Source organism: Cricetulus griseus, chromosome 4 (genome assembly GCF_003668045.3).
Source record: "Cricetulus griseus strain 17A/GY chromosome 4, alternate assembly CriGri-PICRH-1.0, whole genome shotgun sequence".
Taxonomy (NCBI): Eukaryota; Metazoa; Chordata; class Mammalia; order Rodentia; family Cricetidae; genus Cricetulus; species Cricetulus griseus.
The window spans coordinates 90,484,272-90,499,183 of record NC_048597.1 but is presented as its reverse complement, the minus strand read 5'-3'; the positions used below and the strand labels follow the sequence as shown (position 1 = coordinate 90,499,183).

The 14,912-nt window shown below is 44.0% G+C and overlaps 1 protein-coding gene across 13 annotated transcripts in view; it reads left to right on the top strand.

The window, feature by feature from the left end:
* Positions 1 to 14,912, top strand: part of Ep400 (E1A binding protein p400) — a 100,916-nt gene that overhangs the window by 46,182 nt on the left and 39,822 nt on the right. For 10 of the 13 annotated variants that reach the window (XM_027415887.2, XM_027415888.2, XM_027415891.2 and 7 more), the window contains 11 exons: positions 217 to 324; positions 1,217 to 1,407; positions 1,595 to 1,772; positions 4,554 to 4,690; positions 6,368 to 6,537; positions 6,986 to 7,160; positions 7,267 to 7,403; positions 10,255 to 10,441; positions 12,034 to 12,200; positions 13,465 to 13,634; positions 14,503 to 14,745. In XM_027415887.2, coding sequence (XP_027271688.1) covers positions 217 to 324; positions 1,217 to 1,407; positions 1,595 to 1,772; positions 4,554 to 4,690; positions 6,368 to 6,537; positions 6,986 to 7,160; positions 7,267 to 7,403; positions 10,255 to 10,441; positions 12,034 to 12,200; positions 13,465 to 13,634; positions 14,503 to 14,745 — 1,863 coding nt within the window. The remainder of the gene's footprint in view (positions 1 to 216; positions 325 to 1,216; positions 1,408 to 1,594; positions 1,773 to 4,553; positions 4,691 to 6,367; positions 6,538 to 6,985; positions 7,161 to 7,266; positions 7,404 to 10,254; positions 10,442 to 12,033; positions 12,201 to 13,464; positions 13,635 to 14,502; positions 14,746 to 14,912) is intronic. The other 3 variants (XM_027415894.2, XM_027415896.2, XM_027415895.2) reach the window with 1 other exon arrangement.

Below are 14,912 nucleotides of genomic sequence, written 5' to 3'. Positions count from 1 at the left end.
CCTGGCCAGAGTATTCTTGATAGTGGATTTTCAGATGTGTGCAGAGCTATGAATATGGCTAGTCTTAGGCCTGTGTCAACTGCTTTAGGAAGAGGAGTATGTGTGACAGGCTACCCATCCAGTCTTTTTGCTATGCTTTTCTGAGTGCTTTTTTCTTTTTTAGCTAAGTGACAGTTGTCATAAAATGATCTTGTTTCTTCCTGTCATCCTTTCCAGCTGAATTGCCCTTAATTGATTTGATGAAGTTGTATGAAGGTGCCTTTCTGCCAAATTTTCAGTGGCCACAGCCTGAGCCTGATCATGAAGAGTCAAGTGGGGAAGAGGGTATGTTTTTAGTGTTGTAAAGAAACCATGTTTAAAATGAAAGCCAATAAAGACATTAAATAAGAGTAAGTAATTGGAAGTATTGAACCCTAGGACAGTTCTCCAGTTCATGTTAGTTGTGGCAAGGACTTGGGGCTTTGGATAGGATAAAGCCTGTGTGTGACTGTATACAAAGAACAAAAGAATTTGAGCCAGGAAAAAAAAAAAGAAGCGTATTTTATATGCAGTTTTCCTGGTGCATTTATCAGAGCACTGGGTGAATTGTGGAGGGAATAGAAGTGTTTTTTTCTAGATGTGCATTGTGGCTTATGTTTTTATAGGCTCTTCTGCGCTTGTTTATTAACTGGTTAATTCCAGACAGATACACAGAATACGCAGACTAACAGTGTGTCCTTTTCTCATGCTAATTATTTTGCTTATTAGATAGATACAAGAGCATGTGAGAGGGAAGACAGGAACATTGGGTCATGAGACAGTTGTCAGAGGGTCTCCTGTGGGAATTCAGGACCTTTCACAGTCCCCTTCTGTAGCAAGGCGTAGGGTCAGAGACAAAGACTTTTTCCTTATTTCCAAATTTGGGTGATGTTTCTAATTTTTCCTTTTTGTGATAGTAGTAGAAGGGAGATCATTAAACCTAAGATACTTGTTATTCTGCCCACATTATTGTCTCCCAATCAACACAACCATTTCCTGAACAGCAGGCTGTTGGGGAAGATATAGTTGATTGTGATGTTTCCTAAGAGTCATTCATGTTATTGTGGATGTATAAAATGGATTTCAGTGAAAAAAAATGTATCGATTCTGTATTCTTCCTTATCATTTGTTGCCACCACCCCCCCTTCTGTGTTTAGGCTCATAAAACAGCCATTCTAGCTCTGTTTCATTGTTCTAGACGTGGAAGACTGTCCTAGTGACAGGGAGAGCCGCAGGGACTCAGTTCTCATTGACTCACTCTTCATCATGGATCAGTTTAAAGCTGCAGAGAGAATGAGCATTGGAAAATCCAACACCAAGGACATCACAGAAGTTACTGCTGTAGCTGAAGCCATCCTCCCTAAGGGCAGTGCCCGGGTCACAACTGCGGTGAGGAAATCTTTCCTGCCTCCCAACAGGCTCCATAAAAATTGCTAGAAAAGGCAGTTGCTGTTCTTCTGTTCTGTAAATCATTTGGGACTGTCCTATAGGTGTGTTATACAGCCTCTAGATTTAGGCTCTGAGAAGGTATGCTGATTGCTTTGTCATTGTTTGGCTGGTCTGTCTGTCACTATAGGTGAAGTTTAGTGCTCCATCTTTGCTGTATGGTACTCTCCGAGACTATCAGAAGATAGGCCTTGACTGGTTGGCCAAGCTATACCGGAAGAATCTCAATGGCATATTAGCTGATGAAGCTGGGCTTGGGAAAACTGTGCAGATCATTGCTTTCTTTGCTCATCTTGCATGTAATGAAGGTAAGAGTCTCTCAGTTTCCACCAGCAGAGTGTGTTGCCTTTGAGGAAGAAAACTTCTTCGGTCTCTTCTGTTCCTCTCCTTTTACCTGAGCCAGGCAAGACACTGAAAATACTGTTAGGCAGTTGGGAATGCTGGTGAAGTCCTGTAACGCCAGCACTCAGGAGGTTGAATTGTAATGCTTATTCAAAATGCAGCAGCCTCAGACTGCCTCTCAGGTTCATCTGGCAGTGGGAGTTTGGGGTGGGAGGGATGAGTATTTTCTTCTGTTGATGTGCATCTTATATTTTGAGGCAGGATCTCGTTGAAACTGGAAGTTGCCTTCGGCTACACTGCCTAGCCAGTGAGTTCTGGGAATCCCTTTCTCCCTCCCCTACAATTGCAGACATGTGCTACCACAAGTGGCTTGTCCAGTGAGTCTGGTGTGCAGAGGGTGGTGTGGCTTGTCTCAGAAGGCCACGTGTAGGAGGAGGAGCTAGCAAAACTTGCCACTCTTTGCTCTGCCTTGCCCCTGGGATTAAGAGTAGATGCTCCTTGCTTGGGGCCTTTCCAAGAATGGAATTTTGTGTTACATATTTGGAGGTTTTTTTTTTTTTTTTTTTTTTTAATATTCACTGTTCTGGATGTGGTCGTGCATGTGTGTTTAATCCTAGTGCTTGGGACAGGCTGATCACTGAGTTCGGGGCCATACTGTTCTATATAGGAAGTTTCAGGCCATTCAGAGCGACATAGCAAGACTCTGTCAAAAAAAAAAGAAAAGAAAAGAAAAGAAAGAAAAAAAGATTTTCATTGTATATGGTACCTGTTACATAAGGACATTTTGATATAAGGATATATTATACATTGAATTTACCTCTTTTTAGACTTATTTTTATGTCCGTCTTTCTCTGTCTAAAGACCAAAACAGAGTGTTGGATCCTTGCAACTTGGAGCTGGAGTTGCAGGAGGTTGTGAGCCACCTGACATCAGTGCTAGGAACTGAACTCTGGTTCTCTGCAAGAGCAGCATGCCCTCTTAGCCACTGAGCCACCTTTCCAACCTCGTTTGTTTGTTTGTTTATGGCAGGGAGTTGAGTTCAGGGCCTCGTAGTGCTAGACAAGGTCTTTTCTGTGTCCCACATGCTCAACTCTAGCCATTATTATTATTTTATATGTATGAGTGTTTTGCCTATATGAATGTCTGTGTACCACATGGATGCTTGGTGCCCATAGAGGCTAAGAGAGGCATTGAATTCGAGCTAAAATCAGCTGTGAGCTGCCTTGTGGGCGCTGGGAACCAAACCTGGGTCCTCTGTAAGAACAGTAGTGCTCCTAACTGCTGAGCCATCACTTCAGCCCCATTTTAGGTTTTTAATCCTGTTTAACTTTCTGGAGAGAAAGCCATTTTGGGTTTGGTCATGTTTCCTTACTTGTAAGAGTGTATGTTTAGGGCTGGAGAGATGGCTCAGAGGAAGCAGAATGTTGTATACATAATAAATAAATAAAATCTTTAAAAAAAAGATTGTGTGTTTAGAGTTTAAAGATTGTATTTTTGCTTTTTAAATTATGTATACATATGTGTGTCTGAGTGTAGGTATGTGTGTTTGTAGGTGCCTATCAAGGCCAGAGGTGTGAGATTCTCCTGGAGCTGCAGATACAGGCAGTTGTGAGCTGCCTGCTGTACATGCTGAGAATCACACTTAGGTCTTCTGGAAGTGCCATCTCTTCAGCTTGGTGTCTAGAGAGATCCTGGCCTGATCCCTAGCACTACTACCAAAAGGGGGGAAACTTATTGACTTTTAAGTTTTTTCTCTGAAACTTCTGTTGAAATGATCGTTAAGTTTTCTCTTGAGCAGTTCGTTTTCAGAATCACTAGCCATGCTTCAACAGTGGCCATAGATATGTGAAGTGCAGCTTTATCTTTAAATCAGCCATTTCTGTCTTTGACCCTTAATTGCATTCATTTCACTTATGGCACAGAAATTGAAATTTTCTTTCTGGGTTACACCTACTGACTTGTAAAATGCTGTTTTCAGACTAAGGTCAATTACTGGGTCAATTGGATATTCTCTACATAGAAGTAGGTACCTAAGGAGGTGCCTGTCTGTTTGGGCTGCAGAGCATTTGCTACTGGGAAGGATTATTCAGGGTCTGAGGTCCCAAGTGAGCAGCTTTCTTGTCTTGGGAATTTGTTTGCCATAGACAAAAGTTCTTTTTTTGTTGTCAGTAGTTTGTTTTTTAAAATAAGGTCTCACTGCGCAGCTTTGGCTGACCTAGAACTCATAAAGCTCTGCCTGCCACTGCTTCCCGAGTGCAGGAATTAAAAGCATGCACCACCATATCTGGAATAGACAAGAGTTATTTCTCTGGCTCATTATAAAAGTTCATATGAGCTGGGTGGTGGCGGCGGCGCATGCCTTTATCCCAGCACTCGGGAGGCAGAGGCAGGAGGATCTTTGTGAGTTCAAGACCAGCCTGGTCTACAAGAGCTAGTTCCAGAACAGCCTCCAAAGCCACAGAGAAACCCTGTCTCGTAAAACCAAAAAAAAAAAAAAAAAGTTCATATGGTTGTCAGTGGATTTTGGTTTTATTTTTGTCTGTTCTTTTCAGCAGTGTTTCTGGAGAGCCTGACCCCATCCTAGTGCATCAAGGACACACCTCCTATTCTGGGCAGTGTATTTATGTTAGAGGATAGTTTTTGTTTCCTTGGTGTCAGCTTTCCCCATGGCCCACATACTTAATAAGCTTCTGATCAAACTCAGCTTTAGGTTCCTGGATCTCACAGATTTTTTTTTTCTTTTATAGGTAATTGGGGCCCTCATCTTGTTGTCATGAGGAGTTGTAACATACTCAAGTGGGAGCTTGAGTTGAAACGCTGGTGTCCTGGCCTCAAAACTCTTTCTTATGTTGGCAGCCACAGAGAACTCAAAGCAAAGAGACAGGTAGTGCCACCCTGCCCCCACCCCCTCTCTCTTACTTTGTTTTGCACTGCTGGGGATGCATCCAAGTTTCACATATCCTAGACAAGCGGTATGCCAATGAACACCCTTAGCCAAGCATCTTTTAAACATGGTATATAGAAGCTGAAGAGATGGCACAGCAGAGAAAAGCACTTGCTGCATGAGCCTGACAACCTAATTTTGATACCTAAAGTCATGTGAAGGTATAAAGGAGAAAACCAACTCCATAAAGTTGTCCTCTGACTCTTAACATGCATGTTGTGGTGTACACATGCCTGCACAGACATAGCTCACACATGTCCTACAATAATTAAGCATGAAATAAAGCTAGACATCTTAATATTTCTTAACATAGAATCTCCTTATGTAGCTCAGGCTGGCTTAAACCACTGGATCCTCCTGCTCCAGCCCTGTGAGTATTTTACATGCTGCCTAATGTGATTATTTTGTAAGCCTCCAAACGCATATGTGGTTCTAGAAATTGAGCCCCTAAAAGCATAGAGGACACAGGATGGATGCCCAGTTTCCTGGGAGAAAGCTGCTTAGGCTTTAGGCTCCATTTCCCTTCTGGCCTGCATATGAACTTTCTTGGCATGTGTGAGTTGAGTTCAGTTCCCAGTACTGCAAGGAAAATAGTTCAGAGCTGAGTTCTTGTCTGGAGAGAGAGTGCGGTACATCCTACCTCAAGACAGCTGATTTTCACAAGCTTAATGGAGTATGTAAGGTCTACTGAGTTCTGAATGATTTCTGTGGATTATTCACAAGAATATTTGTGACAGATACAAGTTTCCTTTGGCCCCCAATGCTTATTAATAGTGCCAGGTCCCAAGTGAATGTGTATAGACCAGTTTCCATCATTTGAAATTTTGGCTTAGTGTTAAGACACTATGTCAAATAAAATTTACTAAGGGTGGATCTTGTGGTACATTTTCTCTTTTACCATTTGTCTTATTTTTTATCTCCTGCTGTAAAAATATAAAACAAAATACCCCCCCACAAAAAAAACCTAAAGAAGATAATTTTAAAGAGCAGAAATGTACTGCTTAAGAGTTGTAGAGATTGGAAGTCTAATACCATGTTCCAGACAAGTTTGGCATCTGGCAAGGATCTGGTTTCAATTTCTGAGATGATACTTTTCTTGCTATGTGCTTACTTTGGGCAGATAGAAATGCAGAAGGGTTTCACATGAATCTTTGCTATCTTTTCACAAAGCACTGACTCATTCTTAGGGACTGAGAAGGTCCAAGTCTTAATGCTGCCACAGTGTAGATCAGTTCACTCTGAGTTTTAGAGAGGATGCATTAGACCATAGCTCATTCTCCAGTTGCGCTAAAAATCTTGTTGCAGTTAGTTGCAATGTAGACATCTGCTTTCCTTACCCTTCTTGTTTAGATTATACACTATAAAAGCTAGGGTTGTCTCTGGTAATCTGTTTTCCCAGTGATAATTTCCAGTGCCTCTAAAGCAGCCTGATTTGTCAACGAAAGTCCATTGGGCTCTAGAATAACAGAGAAGAATATCTTGGACTTTTTCTTGAGTAGTTGTTGTAAAGAATGGGTCGGATTGCTGGTGATGTATGTAGGTTGACTGAGTGTGATTGCCCAGCAGTGTCTTACAGATGGTTTCAGGGAAGACAGGGGCCTTCTTTCTGTATTGCAGGAGTGGACTGAGCCCAACAGCTTCCACATCTGCATCACATCCTATAAGCAGTTCTTCAGGGGCTACACTGCCTTCTCAAGGGTGCAATGGAAATGCCTTGTCATTGATGAAATGCAGCGGGTGAAGGGCATGACTGAGCGGCATTGGGAAGCCATCTTCAAGTTGCAGAGGTCTGACCTCACTCAAGTGTTCTGTCTTTTCCAAATCTCCAAGTGTTGTTTGTTCTTACCTAAGGATTTTTCTTAAATTTAAATCATTGCATACATGTATCAATGGTAGTGAAAAGGAATTTCCATCTCCTTTGTCACAGCATGTTGGACCTAAGAGACACACAGAGTCCATTTGTTCAATCCTTTTCTTTGAGACAAGGTCTTGCTGTGTAGTCTTGGTTAGCTTGGAGCTCTCTATGTAAACCAGGCTGGCCTTGAATTTAGAGGTCTGCCTGCCTCTGGCCCTACTCCCTTCTCCCAAGTGCTGTGTGTGTCACTGTGCCTGTCCTTTCCTTGAAGACATACGTAGAGTTGCTGTCTTCACTTTCATCTCACATTGCAATAGAGAAGAGTTATGCAGCCTCCTTTTGTGTTTCAGAGTGCCAACATTGTCCCATTTTGTTTGTAGCCAGCAACGCCTGCTTCTGATTGATGTGCCTCTGCACAACACTTTCCTGGAGCTCTGGACCATGGTACACTTTCTCATTCCTGGGATCTCCAGGCCTTACCTGAGCTTCCCCCTGAAGGCTCCCAATGAGGAAAACCAGGATTACTATCACAAAATGGTCATAAGATTACACAGGGTATGTTTGCTTCAGTGATTGCAGCTGGCTCATTTAAAGCATATTTGCCTTCTGCTAAATACACCATGGCATTATTTGGGGAGAAAATGGCTATTATTTTCTCTAGGTCACACAGCCATTTATTCTGAGGAGAACCAAGAGAGATGTGGAGAAACAGCTGACCAGGAAGTATGAGCATGTTCTAAAGTGCCGCCTTTCCAGTCGGCAAAAGGCATTGTATGAGGATGTCATCCTACAGCCTAGGTAAGTGCTGGTTTACCCACCTGCCCCTTGGCAGTGCACCCTGTTGTCTCAGTGAGTGTGCCTATCAGTGAAGCAACCAGGAGCTCTGCAGTCTCCAGAACTTACTCAGTCTGCTTCCTGTTTACTCAGCCTTTAGATATGCTTTTCTGTAAACCTGCCATTTGTGTAGCTTGGTGTCTATTCTGCTGCCTGCTGCTTCTTGCATTAGCTTGGGTGGTTAGTGTGAACTCAACTCATTGACCATTTTACTCTTTGAAAGTAACCACTGCTCTGCCAGGTCAGTATGGTCTTTCTGGAAGGAAATCAGTGGGGTATAATATCCATGTCATGTTATAGCATCCTGTAACCTAAATAGGTCATCTCCCAACTCTTGCCTGGTAGCCCCAAATGTCATTTAGTGGGCTCAACTTGGATCCTCTGAATCCTCTCCATGACTTTCCTATGGTGTGTTATGTTTAAAACAAATTCAAGAACTGTAGAAATAAAATTCAAACAGATGTTAATTTTAAACTTGGTAGTTCTCAGATCTTAGACACTACTCTCTCGACTCTAAAGGCAACTCAACTGAGAAGAATCACATGTGTGCTTATTATGAACTCACATGGTAGCAGTCTCTGACATGTGGACCTACTCCATATTCATCAGTCTAGTCTCATTTATCTGGTTTACAGGTTCCCACTCAGTAGGGACATAATGTGGTGCTGTGGGTTACTCTGTGGATCAGATATACCCAAAGCTATATTGTAAGCACTTGCCTTAGCTGTAGGCAGAGACCTTAGCCATAGGCAGAGATGGTATAGCCTGTACCAAAGTTCGGAGGCAGTGAGGCACAAGGCCCATTCATTACTAGCAACCTGGCCAGCCTCCTGCTACTTTTTGTTTGCTTAGCACAGGGTTTATGTGATTCTCTAAGAAAAAGTAATATATTTCTAAAGTTCTTACAGTAGTGTGTAGCTTCCTTGATGCCCTCAAGAAATGATTTGGCATTGCTGCAGCATGTTTAAAAGGCTTACTGGAAATTTTGGGATTGAGTATAAGAATGAATGGCTGCTCATTTACAGACTGTTTCCCAGGTAGTCTTTGGTAAGAGACTCTCAGTCTATCATCTGATGTGGAAGAGGAGCAAGTGAATGCACCCTCAAAGCTTTCACTGTGATCAACCCTCCAAATACTGTGGAAACTACTTGAGCGGAAACTAGTTAGCCATGTTGCTACAGCACTGGTTTCTGTCAGATACTTCAGCAAGATGTTGGCATCTTCTTTTGTTGAGCTTAGTGATGCACTAGTTATAGTTAGTGAAAAGTAATTTTGTGTAAGGGAATGGAGCTTCTGTGGAGGTCAGGTGCCAGCAGATGGGAAACATGGTTCAGTTACCCTTAAGTTACTTAGGTTGCCCTCCATTAGGAGCTCTAACGAATCATTGTTTAGGGAATTTAGCTTGTTGATATGTGACTGTGCCCACAGGGTAGTGAGGTGCTTGTGTTTGGGAATGATATCATTTTTCTTGGAGGTGTAAGAGGTTATGGCATGCGATCCAGCACATCTTGTCTTAATGCTCTTTGGCTGGTTCTGAGACACCTGCTCTGAGTAGAATGACAGTGAGACTTATACATGTTTCCTTTCTTCTCTCTGAGCCACAACTCAAGTGTTAGTGTGTTAAGCTTTTGTGCATCCTGACCCCATTTTTGCACTTGGTAACCAGGTTTCTGGATACCATTAGGTGCTCAAACCACCAGACAAAAACCTGAGGTAGGTCCTCATTTCTGTATTGTACTGTCCTGATGCATTGGAACACCAAATCAAGCACCTTCTACCTTCCTCATGGTTTCTGGCTTTCTGCTCCTACCTGCTTGTGCATGTCCTTTCCCTGGCAACATCTATCATTCTTGAACTCAGGGAAGTAGATGCCAATTTTAGCCCACTCAAAGCCAAACTTGACATCTGTTTTAAAATATCACATTCCACTTCTAATCCCCTAAGCTAGATGGATACTCTGTCTTGCTTATTATTCTATTGTTGTGCCTAACCCTGTGCAGAGACCCTTACCACAGGACTCAGAGATGGCTGTGTCTCACTTTCTTGTTGTCCAAGCTAGGTTTGCTGTGGCATCTCCTGCTGGCAGTGTTTTTCAGGATTCCCTCTTTTCTGTTGTATACCTGAGTTGTCCCTGGCATTTCCTGCAAGGAGCTCAAGCTACTTCCTGAGCCCAGTTCTTTCTATACACCTTTTAGATGAGCTGCTTGGGTTGGGAACCTGCAGTCATCTCACCATGGTTCTACATCCCTCTCTATCTCTCCAGATGCCATTCTTCATTACCTGCCCTGGAAGTCCCCTTTCTCTTTCAAAAGCTCAGTTCCATACTGCAGCTCCCTGGTCCTGGTGCACCTTGGACCAGGGTGGGTCTCTGTCTGATACTGCAGCAGGCTCTGGCTTGTGCCCTGCTCAGCATCTCATCTACCACTGTGTACTCTCCTTGCAGGATCAGGGGATATGCTTTCTGGGGTACTCTGATCCTGCCTTCTGGCTTAATGATTCTTTTCACACATCTAACTATACCTAGGATGCTTCTCCTCTTTCAGGGCACTTACTCTGATATTATTGAAACATGGCTCCTTTACAAAGGAACAGTCCTTCCTTGAGATTTGGGCTATCCTCACCCAGACAATTCTGGCTCTGTGGATGACTCAGTATAGACCCGTGTGCAAATACAGACTTGAATGTGCAATATAATTAATTTACTAACTCAGTTCCTGTGTTTTCTGAGATTAGGAAAGTCACTGATGATGAGACTGAATGGTGAACATACATTTGCCCTTGATACCGAACTCGTTTGCCTCTTCTCCATGAGCAGGACTCAGGAAGCTCTGAAGAGTGGGCACTTTGTCAGTGTCTTGAGTGTCTTGACGCGGCTACAGCGGATCTGCAACCATCCTGGACTGGTAGAGCCACGGGTACCAGGCTCCTCCTATGCAGCAGGCTCTCTGCAGTATCGGTCAGCCTCTCTAATTCTCAGAGTTCTGGAGAGAGAGTTCTGGAAGGTAAGAAAGAAGATTTGGAGGAGTAGTGCAGGACTTATAGTGCTTTCTGAATCCACATAGTTATGTGGATCAATTTCCAACCCCTCTTGTCTCTGGCTTAGTGGTTCTCAACCTTACTAATTCTGTGACCCTTTAGTACACTTCCTCATGTTGTGGTGACCCACAGCCATAAAATTATTGTTGTTGTCGATACCATCATCATCATCATCATCATCATCATCATCATCATCATCATCATTATTTTGTTTGGTTGTTTTTCAAGACAAAGTTTCTCTGTGTTACAGCTCTGGCTTTTCTGGAATTCACAGAGATCCTCCTGCCTCTGCCTCCTGAGTGCTGGGATTAAAGGCTTGCACTACCACCACCCGGCCATAAAATTATTTTTGTTGCTAGTTTATAACTAATTTTGCTGCTGTTATGAATCGTAATGCAGATATCTGTTTTCTGATGGTCTTAGGTGACAACTGTGAAATGATAATTTAACCCCCTTGAAAGGTTCAAAACCCACAGGTTGAGAACCACTGTCCTAGCTCCTTCTGACTAGTTTCTGTCTGTGTACTTACCTGGTATTGTATAACTTACAGAATTGTATCTGGATTCTTTCACTTAGAGTATTTTCAAGGTTCATCCTCATTGCAGTATGTCAGATTGTCATTCCTGTTAAGGGCTGGGTAGCATTCTGTTGTGAAAGGCCACATTTTGTTTGTTCTTTCATCAGTTGATGGATGCATAGGTGGTTTCTGTCTTTGGCTATTATTAGTATTGCTGATGAGAACATTCCTAATAGTTGGCTTTTCAGTGTTCTTGTGAGTGCACTTCAAGTGAACTGCTGGATCACATAGCCATTTCGTCTGTCTCTTTAAAGAAGTGCCAGCTGAGCTGAGTGGTGCTGGCACATGCCTTTGGTCCCAATACTCATATGAGACAGAGGCAGGCGGATCTCTGTTCGAGGCCAGCCTGGTCTACAAAGCTACACAGAGAAACCCCATCTTGAAAAGAAAAAAAAAGAAAAAAAAAAAAGTGCATCTGAACCACCTGATGACTCTCTTTTTGTCTTTCATCTTCTTCAGTGTAATGCTGTTTCTTGTTATCTCAAGTTCTAAGACATATACATTAGTCATGCTGTGGAAAGCAGGGTACTTGCTCTTGCCAGGGCCATGACCATAAATCTGACTGGTCCAACTCTGTTTAGCACTGAGTAGTCTCTCCAATAAGCCTTACTGGGGGTCACTCCCACAATCTGATCAGCACATGGAGCCCACAACTGCCCACTGGGGATGATTGCTGTTTGTCTCCACACTATTCAGGTGATGATTGTTTGGTTGCGTATGCTGTTCTGCAGCTCCAGGTTGTCCCTCAGTATAGGAACATGACACTGGGAAAGGCCAAACAGCTGTTGTTCCATTGTGAAAAGGAGGTCTGGCCCTTTGAGGAGACATGATCTTACCTAAGCCCAAGCATGAGAGGGCTTGGCATACCATGTCAAACAGAGCTCAGTAGACTCCTACCTTGTAGCAGATTTTGACTGTTGGTCAGGTGTTTCTTCTGCCACCTATTACACATTTTTTTTTCTCATTTCTTTTTCTTCTAAGGAAACTGATCTTTCTATATTTGATCTCATTGGGCTTGAAAATAAAATCACTCGCCATGAGGCTGAATTACTGTGTAAGAAAAAAGTGACTCGGAAACTCATGGAGGAAGTCTTTGCTTCACCACCTCCGACAGTCCGGCCAGCAGCCATGAAGCTCAAGGCCAGCAGGTATGAGGATGGGTTAGAAGCAGCATCTGGCATATCCACTACTCCAATGACTTTTTGCTTGTTGGAAGTCAAGTGCCTGGGCCATAAGCAGTCCCTTCCTCTAGCTTAACCTAGGCAGTCAGTGGTGATGAGAGAAGCTGTGTTCTGGACAGTGTCCCGAATGTCCTTGGTTTCAGTCAGCACAACTACATTAACAAGATTCTCTAACTGAGGTTGTCTTTAAAAGTAAGCTTTAGGATTTGGGGAGACATCAAGGCTGAGAACAGTCTGCTGTCTAATTTGTCATTAACTGGCATGGCCAGGTCAGACCTCTTATTGGGAAGAGTGCAGAATATGCCCATGGGCAAGAACAAGGGCAGACATGAGGTCCACTCAACAGCAGTGAAGTCGTTGCTCTTACAGGTGACATGACAATGATATAAATGATGATTTGGGGTGAGGGAGATCATGAGGCAGGAGGTGGTAAAATTAGGATGTAAATGCTTCTGAACAGACTAAACCCAGTGATGAGAAAGAAGCAGAATCCTGTGCTTGGGTGAAAAAGGAAAACAGAAAATAGTTATTTTTAGAAATAAAGAGGGCATTTGTACAGATCAGAAGTCCATTCTTCAAGCTTTTTTCAGACTTGGCTTCCTTGGGACTGTGACCTGTTTCCCATCCTTAGCAGCTCAGTTCAAGCCTGACAGACCCATACAGGAAACCTATAGCCACGTGAACACAGACAAGGCCTTCTACTTGTACTTACTGGGCTTTGTTAAAAGGTTTCTATGGCTGGCTCCTTGTTTGTCCTTCCATTTTCTAGGTCAGAGAACTCATACCTCCATGATCAAACTAGAATCAGCTGCCTTACTGGGCCCTTTGTGCACCTTTCCAGATCCTGCTGTTTCTGTCCATTTCATAAGCTGTCTTGTCACATGTACTAGTAGAGAATTTGCTTTTTCTTTGCTTTTACTTTACACTGTAGTTATCACATGGATGTTACACACCAGAGGTGTTTTTCTCTTAACATACTTTGACATATACCTAATAATTGAGATTGAACAGTATCATTGTGTTACTGGTTGAGATGTCTGACCTTTGAGTACAGAGTTTGTCAGCAGTTCCCCACAGGCTTGATGTGAGCTTCTTGCCAACTGTTATTTGGAGCTCCATGCCTCTTTAACCTGCCTTCCCAGCTGGTCTTTGAGGGATGGCCCTCTAGAACCCATGCTGTCTGCGCTGTGGTGATATTGTGTGTCTTCTGCTTGGGCCAATGGGCATCTAGGTTATTTCAGCCTGTGCAGTACGGCCAGAAGCCCGAGGGTCGCACCGTGGCATTCCCCAGCACACATCCACCTCGGATGGCAACCACCAATGCAGCCACTGCTGCCCCACAGGGCCAGGTTCGAGGACGGCCACCGATTGCTACCTTTTCTGCCAACCCAGATGCAAAAGGTATCTTACATAATCAATCAGCTCTCTCTTTTGAAAGACTGTGGGAAAGCTGCTGGCACTCTCTGTTCCTGGCCTATCTAGTGTTATAGCCACTGCTGTAGGGTCTGGAAACCTTCAAATGGCCGCAAAAAGTGCTGCCTGCAAATCTTGATGAGTTGAAGACACTTTTTTCTTTTCTCCCCCCACCCCCCAAGACAGACTCTTACTGTGTAGCCCAGGATGGTCTAGAACTCATAATTTTTCTGCTTCCAGTTCCCTGGGTGCTGGGATTTCCAGGCATGCAACACTGTGCCCGGATGTAGAGTTTGTTTCCTAGTCTGGGTTTTCCCTGTAGCAGAAAGTTCACCTTAGCTGAGCAGGTGATAGGGCCTCTGCAAAGTGTTTTTCTTAAAGTCTGTCAAGGTTGTTCAGCAAAGTTCTGAGCCTTCCTGCTGCATCTGGTGCTATTGTTTCGGCTTCACTTATGGTGAAGAGGCAGAGAAAGACCTAGAAGTGGTCTTGTAGCCTCATCTGAAAACAGCAGTGCAAAGGTTTCTGTACACTGCTGAGCGTGGGTGCTTCTTTGTGTTTACAGAGTGCTTTCTAACAGCTGGGACCATTTGACGGCTCGTTTCTAGTCCAAGATGTTTGCCCTGTGTGTTCTGTCAGCTTCCGGGGAGCCTTACTGATTGGCAACAGGCAGAGCCTTAAGTTTCTCTCAACCTAAGGACTGTATCAGCCCCTCCATGTGTGTTTCCTAAGAGTGGGCTTCTCATTTGAGAGACTGTGAAATAATGTTTATGTAATTTCTTTAACATTCGGTTGTAAAATACTGCGTGTTATAAAGAACCTCTAACAGCTTTGCACAAAACAACCTTATTGATTGCAGCAGCAGCAGCCCCGTTTCAGAACTCTCAGGCTTCCGTCGGTGCGCCTCGACACCAACCCACCTCGACCTCCAGCACAGCAGCAGGCCCAGCCCATCCTTCGAAACTGCGGGCTCAGACCGCTGTCCAGGCCTCCACCCCAGGCCCACCCCTGCCCCCGCCCCAGGCCCCCTCGCTGGTGGCCGGGCAGAGCGCACCGCCCCAGCGGCTGGTGCTTACCTCGCAGGCCCAGGCCCGCTTGCCCAGTAAGTGGCCTTACTGTCCAGAGTCTGCTCTCACTGCCTTGGAGCAGTGTGTCAGGAACACGGGATGTCTGAAGAACCTTTGCTGTCCACTGCCTCTGTCTGTCCCTTAGTCCAGGCCTGGAGCGTGATGCCTGTCATGGTGGGGCCTTGCCAGAGGTCATTGTCCA